The sequence below is a fragment of the Zingiber officinale genome, chromosome 2A, assembly GCF_018446385.1.
Source record: "Zingiber officinale cultivar Zhangliang chromosome 2A, Zo_v1.1, whole genome shotgun sequence".
Lineage (NCBI taxonomy): Eukaryota > Viridiplantae > Streptophyta > Magnoliopsida > Zingiberales > Zingiberaceae > Zingiber > Zingiber officinale.
In genome coordinates, this window is record NC_055988.1 from 19106418 (window position 1) to 19120738 (window position 14321).

At 40.2% G+C, this 14321-nt stretch overlaps 1 protein-coding gene across 1 annotated transcript in view; it reads left to right on the forward strand.

Moving 5' to 3' along the window:
• LOC122043568 (transitional endoplasmic reticulum ATPase homolog 2-like) overlaps window positions 1-13751 on the forward strand; it is a 29270-nt gene extending 15519 nt beyond the window's left edge. Inside the window, exons 4-6 of the mRNA XM_042604186.1 lie at window positions 12880-13155; window positions 13245-13466; window positions 13737-13751. Of these exons, the coding sequence (XP_042460120.1) occupies window positions 12880-13155; window positions 13245-13466; window positions 13737-13751 (513 nt within the window). The remainder of the gene's footprint in view (window positions 1-12879; window positions 13156-13244; window positions 13467-13736) is intronic.
• The last annotated feature ends 570 nt before the right edge of the window (window positions 13752-14321 follow it).

Genomic DNA, 14321 nt, shown 5'->3' on the forward strand with positions numbered 1-14321 from the left:
GGCGGACTGCCCTCGTAGGAACCAAAACAAAGGTATATCTCATACTCTAGTTGTTGAAACATGTTTAGCGGTGTTATCTACCAAGACCTGGTGTGTAGATACGGAGCCATCGATCATGTCTGCAATTCCTTGCAGGGGTTCCAGGAAACCCGACGACTATCTGAAGGAGAAATTACCGTCTACATGGGCAATGCTACTAAGGTGGCAGCTGTTGCAGTGGGAGACGTCTACTTATCTTTTAGTAGAAATAGAAATTTGATTTTAAGAAATTGTCATTATGTACCCAGTTTTTGAAAGAATTTAATTTCAGTTTCTAAACTGTTTTTAGATGGATATTCAGTTTCTTTCAGTAACGATGTAGTTATTAAAAGAAATAAAGTGATTATCTGTTCTGGTGCATTAGTTGGCAATTTATATACTTTAAATCCAATTTCTTCCACAAAGCAAAACATGGAAATTTATAACTCATCTTCTAACTCTAAAAAGAGAAAAGAACCTTCGGAAATGAACCAAGCATATCTTTGGCATCTAAGGCTTGGTCATATTAACTTAAGTAGGATTCAGAGGCTTATAGCCGATGGACTTTTGGGTTCATTAGAGTTGGAAAATTTTCCAACTTGTGAATCCTGCTTGGAAGGTAAAATGACCAAGAGGTCGTTCAAGGCCAAGGGGTATAGAGCCAAAGAAGTGTTAGAGTTGGTTCACTCTGATTTGTGTGGTCCTATGTCTGTCCAGGCAAGAGGAGGTTTTGAATATTTTGTCTCTTTCATAGACGATTATTCAAGATATGGATACATTTACCTAATGCGCCGCAAGTCCGAGTGCTTTGATAAGTTCAAAGAATACAAGGCTGATGTGGAAAAATGACTAGGTAAAAGTATCAAGACACTACGGTCAGATCGTGGTGGCGAATACCTCTTAGGAGAATTTAGGAATTACTTATCAGAGGCCGGGATTCAATCCCAATTGTCTGCACCTGGAACACCCCAACAGAATGGTGTAGTAGAACGAAGGAATAGGACTCTTATGGAGATGGTTAGATCGATGATGAGTTATTCAGAATTACCAAATTCGTTTTGGGGATATGCTCTGGAAACAGCAATATACGTTTTGAACTTAGTACCTTCTAAATCAGTTTCTTCTACTCCCATAGAATTGTGGAATGGGCGAAAGCCCAGTCTAAGACATATTCGAATTTGGGGTAGTCCAGCACATGTGCTGAAACCAGATGCTGATAAGTTAGAATCCCGTACAAAAGTTCGCGTGTTTGTAGGATATCCCAAAGGAAAGAAAGGTGGTTTATTCTATAGTCCTAAAGACCAGAAGGTCATTGTTAGCACCAATGCCCAGTTTTTAGAAGAAGACTATATAATGGATCACAAGCCCAGTAGCAAAGTTGTTTTAGAAGAACTTAGAGAGGACACGTCTACTTCAGTACCAACAGTACAAGATGAAGTAACACAAGAGACTGCAACACGTGTCACACATGATACACAACCACAGACAGTGCCTCGTCGTAGTGGGAGGGTTGTAAGGCAACCTGAAAGATTCATGTTTTTGGGAGAATCTTCGGATTTGATCCCAGGTAAACATGAACCTGATCCCCGGACATATGACGAAGCACTCCAAGATACAGATGCAGCATCTTGGCAAAAGGCGATGAATTCTGAAATAGAGTCAATGTACTCTAACAAGGTCTGGGAGCTTGTAGAACCACCTGATGGTGTAAAAGCCGTTGGATGTAAGTGGATCTACAAAAGGAAAAGAGGGACAGACGGGAAGGTAGAAACCTTCAAAGCTAGGCTTGTTGCGAAAGGGTACACTCAGAAAGAGGGAATCGATTATGAGGAAACCTTTTCACCGGTAGCCATGCTTAAGTCTATCCGGATACTCTTATCCATTGCTGCTCATATGGATTATGAGATTTGGCAAATGGATGTCAAGACAGCTTTCCTTAATGGAAGTCTTGAAGAGAACATCCATATGAAGCAACCAGAAGGGTTCATTGAAAAAGACAAAGAGCATCTAGTGTGCAAGCTCAATCGGTCCATTTATGGACTGAAGCAAGTTTCAAGGTCTTGGAACATCCGGTTTAATGAAGTGATCCAGTCATATGGATTTATTCAAAGTCCGGATGAGTCTTGTGTATATAAGAAGTGTAACGGAAACGTGGTGGTATTTCTTGTACTATACGTAGATAATATTTTGTTAATTGGCAATAATGTCAAGGTATTATCAGACGTAAGGGTATGGTTGTCCAAACAATTTGATATGAAGGACTTAGGAGATTGTGCACACATTCTTGGGATCAAAGTTATAAGGGATCGTAAGAAAAGAATGTTGTGTCTATCCCAAGCTTTATATATAGATACAATCCTTGCTCGTTTTAGCATGCAGGATTCCAAGAAAGGTTTCTTACCTTTTAGACATGGAGTAGCTCTATCTAAAGAGATGTCTTCAAAGACGTCGAAAGAGATAGAGGACATGAAAGCAGTTCCTTATGCTTCGGCTGTAGGAAGCCTAATGTATGCAATGCTATGTACGAGACCTGATATCTGTTTTGCCGTGGGCATGGTCAGCAGATATCAGAGTAACCCTAGACAAGGACATTGGACTGCGGTAAAGCATATATTAAAATACCTGAGAAGGACTAGAGATTATATGCTAGTTTACCAAGCAGACGATCTGCTTCCTGTGGGTTACCCGGATTCAGATTTCCAATCAGATAGGGATAACAGTAAGTCTACATCAGGCTATGTGTTTACTTTAGGAGGTGGAGCCATTTCATGGAGGAGTGTTAAGCAGAAATGCGTTTCGGACTCAACCATGGAAGCTGAGTATGGCTGAGGCGGCTAAAGAAGCAGTATGGCTCGGGAACTTTCTAATGGACTTAGATGTGATTCTGGTTTGCCCAAAATCATCACAATTTATTGTGATAATAGCGTTGCAAACTCGAAGGAACCACAAGCTCATAAGGCAAGTAAACATATAGAGCGCAAGTACCACCTGATACGAGATATCGTGAAGCGAGGAGAAGTTGTCATCGCCAAGATTGCATCAGCGGATAACCTGGCAGATCCTTTCACTAAGGCCCTTCCGGCGAAAGCTTTCGATCGGCATGTGGAGGGAATGGGAATCAGATGTATGGTAGAAGATATGGCAGCTTAGTCATTAGTATAAGTGGGAGATTATTGGAGTGTATACTGAAAGCCTAAGCTTTGTAAACATTCATTATGAATAAAGAATCACATTTGGTTAAATTTTCTACATTTAGTTGTAGTTGTTCAATTAATTTATATTGTAGATAATATAGTATGTGGTGTCACATACAGAAGATGATATTATCAATACCTTATAAATTATAAACAGTAGCTCACGACCAAAATGGAAAGGAACAAACCATTAGAAGGTCGTAGTGTAATTAGGTGTCAGTTTATCTTGACTGTATAATTACACTAGTACACTCAGAGTGTATTGAGTAGGACCATTTGAGGTCGTTTCTTTTATACTGACTTTATAAAGAAACAAAGACCTCGGTTATTATGGAAGTGTGTGCTCTTAATCCTAATATAATAACAAGCACATATATTTGATATTAATTTCTTTAATTTATCAATGGGTGAGATTTAGTTCGATAAATCAACAAGCCCGATAAATTTGGAAATGATATCACTTATAGTGTGTGTTGTTGATTATAGAAGGAAACTGTGTCCTAGAGATACTAGGTTGATAATGTCCTCAAGAGGAGCTCATAAGGATTGTCATGTTAAACCCTGCAGGTGGACTTAGTCCGACATGACGATAATGTTGAGTGGTACTACTCTTGGACTTAGATATTAATTAAATGAGTTGTCAGTAACTCACTTAATTAGTGGACATTCGATATCTTAAACACAGGGAGACTAACACACTCATAATAAGAAGGAGCCCAAAAATGTAATTTGGGATTGGTGTGGTAGTTCAATGATAGTTCTCTAGTGGAATGAATTATCATTGATAAAATTAAGTTGTGTGTTCGGGGTGAACACGGGATGCTTAATTTTATCGGGAGACCAAAACCAATTTATCCTCTCGGTCCCTATCGTAGCCTCTTATTTATAGAGTTCTATACCTACCTATACCCACCTTATATACCCACCCAATAGGGGCCAGCCAAGCTAGCTTGGGAACAAGCTAGGGCCGGCCTAGGTATAAAATTGGGTGGCCGGCCCTACCTTGAACCCAAGCTAGTAGGGCCGGCCAAATTAAATTAAAAAAGAAATTTAATTTTAATTTTTATTATTATGTGGAAGATATAATTTAAAGAGAATTAAAATTAAAATATCTCTCTTGTAAAAGATCTACAAAAGATTAAAGAAAGAGATTAGATCTCTTTCCTTATTTGTAGATTGGAGAGATGTTTTATTTTATTCTTTAAAATTATTCACATGTTAATAAAATTAAAATTATAGAAATTTCCTTTTATTAACCATGAAGAGATTTTTAAAGAGAAATTTTATTTTTAAAATTTCCGGAAACAAATAAAGAAAGTTTTAATTGTTGATTGAAACTTGTCCAATTTGCTTCCTCTTGATGTGGCCGGCCATTAGAGTTTATTTGGGAAATTTTATTTTATTTTTCTCAAATAAATCATGTCAAGGAAATTAAGAAAATTTTATTGTAAATAAATTTCCTAATTTGCGTAGGCCAAGGAATATAAAAGAAGGGGTAGGGGTGCCTTCATGAGACACAACCTCTATTATTTTCTCTCCCTCTTTTGTTCCTTGGTGTGGCCGGCCATCCTCTCCCTCTCTTCCTCTTGTGGTGGCCGAACCTCTCTCCCTTCCTTGGAGCTCTTGTGGTGGCCGGATACTACTTGGAGAAGAAGAAGAAGAAGGAGAGAAAGCTAGCATCTCTTGGAGCTTGGTTAGTATTTTGGTTTTCTTCTTTGGTGAAGTTCTTCCTTTGTGGCCGAACCTTGCTTGGAGGAGAAGAAGGTGGTTGGTGGTTTCTCATCTCGGTAGATCGTTGCCCACACAACGTCCGAGGTTAGAAGAGGAATACGGTAGAAGATCAAGAGGTTTTTCTACAAGGTATAACTAGTAATTTTTATTTCCGCATCATGCTAGTTATTTATGGAAATAATACCAAATACAAGAGGTTTACGTTCAAGAATTTCGAATATGTTTTTCGATATTGTGTTCTTTTATTTTTTCTTTTCCTTGTGATTTGATTGTTCTCTTTGGTTAACCTAAAGTTATTTTAGGAAATTAAATATTAGCTTTCTATAAAAGGTTTTGTCTAGTCGGTGGTGGTTGCTCCCATATCCAAGAAGGCCATGTGCCTCGCCACGTCAGTACTGGGAACCAATTATGGAAATTAATATTTAATGGAATTAATAACTTAAGGAGACTTGGGTCGAACGTGTAAAGTTCCGCAGGAGATCCAAGTCAAAACCTAAAAGAACAAATAGATTAAGTTTTGGATCAAACGTGTTAAGTTCCGCAGGCGATCCAAAATTTAATTTAAAAGAACACATGGTAGCTAGGAAAAGGTTCAGACCTTTGTACAAAATTTTTGTACAGTGGAACCTATAGGTTTTCCGAGTAGCAACCAACAATTTGGAAGTCGTCGCTATCGTAGAAGGGTGGAATCGTTACGTCTTCTCCAAGTTCATCCATTCTCTAGCTCGTGCTCCCCCGGGTGTTAATCCGACGAAGAGCGACCTCGCTCTGATACCACTTGTTAGGATCGACGGTCGCGGCTAGAGAGGGGGGGTGTGAATAGCCGACCCCAAATTCGCGTTTCTTTCTACAAATCAAGTTAGCGCAGCGGAAAAATAACAACAGAAACGTAAATGGAGAAATCAAACCTCAAGCACAGCGATGTAACGAGGTTCGGAGATGAAACTCCTACTCCTCGGCGTGTCCGTAAGGTGGACGAATCCTCTCAATCTGTCGGTGGATGAGACCCCGGAAAACCGGCTAATAGAAACTCCTTCTGGGTGGAGAAACCTCGCCACAAACTTCTTGCAACAGCAAGATAGGAGTACAAAGATACAATACAATACAAAGGTAGTAAGAATGTAAAAACACAGCTTGCCTTCTCGTCGACTGGATGAAGCAGCAACTTCACGAAACACCTACAACAGCAGGAACCAGCCGAAGGAAGCTTCCACGAAGCTTCAGGAAAATGAGAGCTCAGCAAAGCTCTGATTTCAGTAAGATCAGCAAGAAAAGAGAGGCGACAACCAGACTATAGAGGCACTCGACCCCTTTATATCCCTGAACCTGCGAACCTGCGAACCTAAGAAGAGGGCAGAAGACACAGCAGAAATCTAGCCGTTATGACTCAACGGCTAGAGCTGGTCCGATCAGCTAGAGCTGGACCGATCAGGCTCCACCCTGATCAGTCCAGACCTTCTCTGATCGGTCTTGGGGACAGATCAGGACCTATACTGATCGGTCCCCAGACCGATCAGCACGCTTCACAGAGAGTTGCCCAACTCTCTGATCGGTCTATAGACCGATCAGGACTCAGGTGGATCGGTCCACAGACCGATCCCCCTCTTTCTTCTCCCGATCTTCTTCGCTTCTGTATGATTACTGATCGGTCACCAGACCGATCAGGTAATTCACAGAAACACACTGTTTGGTTACTGATTGGTCACCAGACCGATCAGTCAACCAGCGTATCACTGGATCGGTCACCAGACCGATCCAGGTTTAGAGCTCCCAGCCCTAAACCCTACCTAGTCCGGAGAACAAGCTACCGAGCCCTCTCCGACATCGTCCGGTCCAGAGAACGAGCTACCGAGTCCTCTCTGACCTAGTCCGGAGAACGAGCTACCGAGCCCTCGCCTACTCCATCCGGTCCAGAGAACGAGCTTCCGAGCCCTCTCCGACTCCATCCAGTCCAGAGAACGAGCTACCGAGCCCTCTCTGACCTAGTCCGGAGAACGAGCTACCGAGCCCTCTCCGACTTAGTCCGGAGAACGAGCTACCGAGCCCTCTCCGACTTCATCCGGTCCAGAGAACGAGCTACCGAGCCCTCTCTGACCTAGTCCGGAGAACGAGCTACCGAGCCCTTTCCGACTTCACATGCCAAGCTTCCATACTTGGACTTTTCCCGTGCCAAGCTCCCTGCTTGGACTTTTCACCAGATGTCTGGTCAATCTTGACCTATCTGGATTTCCCTTGCCTGGCTTCACTCACCAGGACTTTCCAACTGCCTGGCTTCACTCACCAGGACTTTCCAACTGCCTGGCTTCACTCACCAGGACTTTCACCTGGCTTCACTCACTAGGATTTTCCGAATCAGGTCGACTCACCTCGGGTCAACCAGGTCAACCTTGACCAAAGATTGCACCCACAATCTCCCAAGTTTGTATTTTGTCAAACATCATAATACAACTTTTCTACTCTCGTCAAACATCAGAATAGAACTTTTCTATTCTCGTCAAACATCAAAATACAACTCGAGTCAGGTCAACCAGGTCAACCTTGACCTAAGGTTGCACCAACACTAACGAGCCGAATATTGTGAAACTTGAGCATGATTTGTTTATCTTAACGAGCCTCATTAAACGAGCTCAAACGAGCTTTTATCGAATCGAGGTTCGAATAGCTCATGAGCGGCTTGGCTCATTTACATCCCTAACGATTAGACACTTAAGGAGAATTTCTAAATGATCAGATTTTTTGAATATCAAGTTCAGGGGGAGGATATTTAAAAATAATTTTCACAATATTTTTAAAAGATATTTTTCAAAAACATTCTTAACACATCTTGAAAAATCACATGTATTAAAAAATTTTGATACTTTCTCAAATCATATGTTTTGAAAAATTAATTTGAAAACTGTTTCAATTTTTTAAAACTACTTTGAAAGATGTTTTGGAAAAGTTTTGAAAAGTTTCATTCTTGCAAATCTTATTTTAAAATTTCCTTAAAACTTTTCATATTTTAAAGCATCTTAAAAATATTTTCTATGCTCAAAATTCTTATCTAAAGTATTTTGAAAAGTTAGTAGATCTTAAAAATTATTTTGAAAGTGTCTTAAACAGCTATCTAAACTTTATTGTTAGCTTTGTAACAGTCAGCTTTCAAACCTGATATAAACCTTCAAAAACTTTCCTTGAAAAATATTCTGATAATTTTTTGTTTGAAAAATAACATACAAACCCTAAAAATTTTGATAATTTTTTGTTTGAAAAATACAAATGTTTTGCAAACTTAGTTTTTCGAATGATTTGAAAAAGTTTAAAATTCTTTAAACTCCCTTAATAATCCTGAAATTTTTTTGTGTTACCAAAATTTCATTACTTTCCCTCATTGCTTTACTTAGCATTGTTTTGCTTATTTACTCATATTTTTTGATGAATGTCAAAGGAGGAGGGTTAGAGATTAAGTTAGCAAACAAAAAATCAAAATAACTTAACCCTAAAAATGATCAAGAGAACAAAACTAACCTTTTACTTCTCTTAAAAATCATTTTTTTTTGCTTATTTTGCATATTCTTTTTCCTAACTTAACTCAGGTTGTCATTGCATCAAAAAGGGCGAGATTGTTGGTGCAATTTGCACTAACAGTCTAACTCAAGTTTTGATGAATGACAAGTGAGTTAAGTTAGGTGTTGTTATGATCTAACCATTTTACCAAGTGTGCAGGAGTTGACATGTCTGAGGAAGTCCAACTAGGTCAACGGGCTGACCGGATAGTTGATAGGAAGTCCAGATAGGTTAACGGGCCGACTGGATATTTGGCGGGAAGTCCAGCTAGGTTAATGGGTCGACCGAATAGCTAGTGTGAAGTCTAGATAGGTCAACGGGCTGACTGGATATCTGGCGGGAAGTCCAGCTAGGTCAATAGACCGACTGGATAGCTGGTGCGAATTCCAGATAGGTCAACGGGTCGACCAGATATATGGTAAGAAGTCTAATTAGGTCTGCGGACCGGACAACTAGTAAATTGGTAAGTAAAGGTAAGCCACTAGAGGAGAGTGACTTAGTGAGGACACGTCCCGATTGAGGGGATAGTAGGCGTCGATCTAGTTTAGGTCCATTTTAGATCCCTAAATTAAGACCTTGACTAGTTTCTAGTCCTAGGAGAACAGGAACTAATTACTACCACTTATTACAAATGTACTAACTTTGTTTTGCAGGGTAGATGTTTTAATTATTAGACTAACACATTTTGCAGGGAAAAAAGAGCAAAAGCCTTCGGATAAACAGTGTCCGAAGGCGCCTTCGTACTATTCATCAAATGCGCCTTCCATAGCTATGGAAGGCGCCTTTTGCAGGATAAACTTTGGACGTTGTTGCGGCTAAGAGTCAGGCTGTTCAGGATAAAGTTTCTCACATTGAAGGCGCCTTCAATGGTTATGGAAGGCGCCTTCCAAGCTCTTTATAAGGATGCTCACCCAAAGCTTCAAACACAACTTCCATACGAGCTACTACGCATTCATTTGAGGTTCTGACTCTTCCGGTCTCCTGCTATGACTCTGCTGTGAAGCTACTATGCCCAACAACTGCTCCGAGGACTTCTGATCGCTGCCAACATACCAACATTGACACACGAACAAGCCACTTCGATCCTTACTTGTCGGTAATACATTTTTCTTGTACTTAAATCCTGTAAACGGGAATTGTAGTCTGTTACACTTCTTCGATCTTTTTTGTATTCAATTTCCTCTTTCGGAGGTACTGGAAGAGACTTTTAGTGGATTACCCATCGATAGGTCCACAGGACCTGGGTCTTGGAATAAAAGTCGCCGAAGGCTCTGAACCAAGTAAAACTGCTTGTGCTTTCTTATGTTCTCGTTTTTTTTAGTTTTTCGCTGCGTTCGTACTTTGCTTTTAAAAAGAAAAAGAAAAGATAAGTTTTTAAAATCACATGATTCACCCCCCCCCCTCTCCTCACGTGTGTATCGATCCAACAGTGTAGACCGACGAATAGGATTGTCCGCAATCTTTAGTGGTGATGGAACAATTGCAGGAGGGGGAGGGGGAGGGGGAGGTGAAGGAGATGTCTCGAGAATACTATATTCAGTGAAGCCGTCATATGGAAGTGTAGTCGTGGGGGAGGCTTCGTCCGTGTCGGTACTGAAGTGATCAATGCTAATAAGATCTACATGAGTCATGTTATGTGGTAGAAGAGGTATGGAGAAGAAAGAAATATGCTCAAGAAAAATAACATGACGAAAGACATATAATTTTTTACTAACTGAATCAAAACAACGATATCCCTTCTGACCAACACCATAATCAAGGAAGACACACAAAGCAGACTTAGAGGACAACTTATCATGCTCGATGTGTGGTCACACTACAACAAAAACCCTCATAGACATCAGTGGAACAACAACGGTTTTAAGCAAAAACCGATGTCTTTGAATATTTTACACCGGTTTTTTCAAAAATCGGTGTCTATGAGCACAGATTTTCGCTCATAGACATCAATTTTTTAGGCGATGTCTATGAGCGCTTTTTTTTCGTTAATAGACACCGATTTTAACAGCGGTTTTTAAAATCCAATGTCTATGATAAAATAAAATAATTTAATTTTTCCACTCATACTTAGCCGAAATTTGCAACACTTCACTCTTCCCTCCAAACCTAAACCTATATCGCGCCGTCCACCCATACTTATCCCTAAACCTATATCGTCGCAACGCCACCACCACTTTCCTCCAGCCATCTCTCTCAGCCTCATCTCCCTCTTCTCCTTCTAGATCAACGTACCTGCTTCTTCCGATCAGGATCAAAACCACCTGCTTCGGTCCTAAGCAAAACCGCAGCATAAATCGTTCCGTTTTGCCTCCTCGTCCGATCATCTCTTCCTCCTCCTCCTTCCTCTCTTCGCTCTTCCCGGCTGAGGCAGGGGCCGACGAGATCCTAACAGCGAGAGGACGCCCACGACCACATCCGAAGTTAGGCAAGATAACTTACTTATAAAAACTAAACTTTACTGACCCATTCACTGTAGCCCTAAACATGCCGAACAACATCGAACCACACCATCTCCATTCGCGATCGCTGTTCCTCTCGGCGATGTCGCTCCACCAAATTGGCGAAGCACCTCACCGACGACCGAGCTCTCCGCCAGGCGCCACCTCACGCAGGCGGTTCTAAGGGGCAGTGCGCCTAGACATGGATTCCTACCACCACCTCACGACGGTGCTACCATCGCGTGAGGACTCGTAGAGGCAACATTGGAAAGGGGAAACACAAGGAAAGGCAAGTTCATTCCCTTTATGATTGTGCGAGATCTGTGAGGTAATGTGGTAGGAACTTAGGAGGTGTGGATCGTTTCTCTTAGGTGCAGTGATTGGTGAAATGATTTGCGAAAGGTTTACGTTCTTTAGAGCCTTGTTCGGTTGAGGTTTCATTGGGGATTTCTTAGTTTGAATCGCGTGGTTTCTGAGTTTTTTCCCTGCGTTCTATTATCGATGGAAATGGATTTCTGGTGGTCTACTCGGTGGTGAATCTTGTGGATTTCGCCTGTCTGTGAATAAGATTGTACTCGGTTTCCCCTGAGATTTATCGATTTGAATCGAAGGTTCATCGAAGTGCGGTTGAAATCGCCTGATTTCTGAATTTCAATATCTGGTCGGTGTATTCGGTTATTGTTGAAGCTTGATAACCACTGGAATGTTCTTAATACAAATATTGCAATGTTTGATTGACTGTGTATGAGTTTTTAATCGAGTTCCACCGTATTGTTGCTACTGTAAGTGTTTTGCACGTCTTGCACGTTACCTGTTCGTTGATATGCTTGGCTTAATGGCTGGTTGGTGGAATGTGTCATGAATTGGGATTTCTGTGGAGCTCTGGTGTGTTGATTCTTGCGACATCTTCGAGATGAATTTGAGATTTGTTTTGCTTTCCGGTTCGGACTTAATTGTGGTGTACTAGACTCTGAAATTTTATTTGGAAGTGGGGGTGACCTTTGAAGCTGGAAGGTCCGTCTATGGTGGCTGGGATTTCAAACACGATTTGAAATTGTAGTTAAGCTTCTCTCTTCGGAATTGTTACGGTGTTGATGGGTTCTAATTTTCTCCGAGCAGAGGTGTTTTGATTGTGGTTTTTGGTAGAAGTTCAAAAATCTAATCCTTGGTTGTTACTAGTTCTGTGATCTACTACCCTGTATGATTGCATGCTTTTCTTAAAAATCGTGACTGCTTTCTACCATGATAATATGAATATTCTGTGATAGTTTCCTGGGTTTTGATACGCATGCTTATATTGTGTATAGCTATGCTGTATGAAATACGGATAAGGAATGGGCACTGTGAATGGATATGTTGACTGTAAGAATGAAATAGCTAGGCATGATAAATTGTCACATGATAAGGTAGTTGTTTATGGTTTTCTACATAGCTAATAGAATGAATATGAGCATATGTGGCGACAGTACGGGATGGGTGACCCGGGATGAGCTCCGGGGAGGACCCATCCAAACATGACTGATAAATTATATATGGTAGCTTCAGCTATATGACTGACTGCATGTTCTCTAGGAGGTACCTCTAGGTTCATGGGACTATTGACTGGCTAACTGTTGACTGACTAACTATTGACTGGCTCTAATTGTGGTTACCGGATATGTGACATATTCACTCTATTAGCTATGGGGTATCACTTGTACACGTTTATTAATATTTTCTTTTTATTTAGTAATTAATACATTCTATTTCTCTATTTGACTTCTAGTTGCTATCTCTACTATTTCATGGATGTCCTTTTATTCATAATGGATTGTGTTTGCTGGGTCATAGACTCATGATGTCTACATTATAAGTGAGGATGATTCTCAGGAGAGTGAGAGTAATTTGAGGAAGGCTTTTGAGGAAGCAGAGAAAAATGCACCCTCAATTATATTCATTGATGAGATTGAAAGGTGCATAGTGTCTCAACTGTTGACACTCCTAAGAGAGAGAAAACTCATGGGGAAGTTGAAAGGCACATAGTGTCTCAACTGTTGACACTGATGGATGGGTTGAAGTCTCGTGCTCATGTAATTGTCATTGGGGCTACGAATAGGCCAAACAGTATCGATCCAGCTCTTAGACGATTCGGTAGGTTTAACAGAGAAATTGACATTGGTGTTCCTGATGAGGTTGGCCGATTGGAGGTTCTTCGCATCCATACTAAGAACATGAAGCTATTTGATGATGTATGTGAACATTACCAATTGCTGTTACCTTGTTAATAGATATCTTGCAGTGAATGTCCAAGTTGTGAAATTTGATTTATTCAATGCAGGTTGATTTGGAAAGGATTGCTAAGGATACTCATGGCTATGTTGGGGCTGACCTTGCTGCTTTATGCACTGAAGCTGCTCTACAGTGTATCCGTGAAAAGATGGACATAATTGATCTAGAAGATGAATCAATTGATGCTGAGATTCTCAATTCCTTGTCCGTTACAAATGAACACTTTAAGACTGCTTTGGGATCTAGTAACCCATCTGCCCTCTGTGAAACTGTAAGTCTTTGCTTTAGTAATTGTAATCATTTTCAGTTAGTTTTTTTCCTTCTAAATATGATCATCTACATGAATTTTTAAAATAAATTGTTGCTGCAAGAATTGAAAATGAGAAATTTGACATTGGTGTTCTTTCTAAATTAAACTTACCTTTTTCAACTCAAGAAATTCTATAGCCTCATATGTCTGGTTGGTAACTTGTGTTTACTGTCATATGTTGATGAATGGTCTAAAAACCACTTCTATTTCTACCTTGAGATATGCTGATAGTTTGTTGGGTTTTGATCAGGTTGTTGAAGTACCAAATGTCAGCTGCGATGATATTGGTGGGCTGGAAAATGTCAAGAGGAAACTGCAAGAGGTAGTTTGCTGGATATGTTTGAGGTTTTATGTCCACCAAGTGTGATTTTTTCTTTCTGATTGTGATATTCTAGGACTTCTACAGCATGTATATTTCTTCTATTTTTGTTCTTTGCTGTAGTTAAGTAGACCAAATAATACTTTTGTTTGACAGATTAGAACAGTGGATGTTTTAACTCAGAAAACTAGGCATTTGAAGGTGAAAAGTGGTGAGATTAGGGAAATGAAAGGCGCAAGAAGAATGAAGCAGTATAGCAAGTTGAACAGATTCTGATTCTCATAATTTAATGTAGCCTCAGCTTGATTTTTGACTCACGATGTTCTACCTTGATGTGTACAATATCTATTAGCTTTTGATGTAAAAAGAATATTTGTGTATTTTATGGATACTGTTGTAAGAAGAATATTTATGTAATTTGTGAATATTTGTGTATTTTATGGATACTGTTGGAAGAAAAATATTTGTGTAATTTGTGAATATTTGTGTATTTTCTT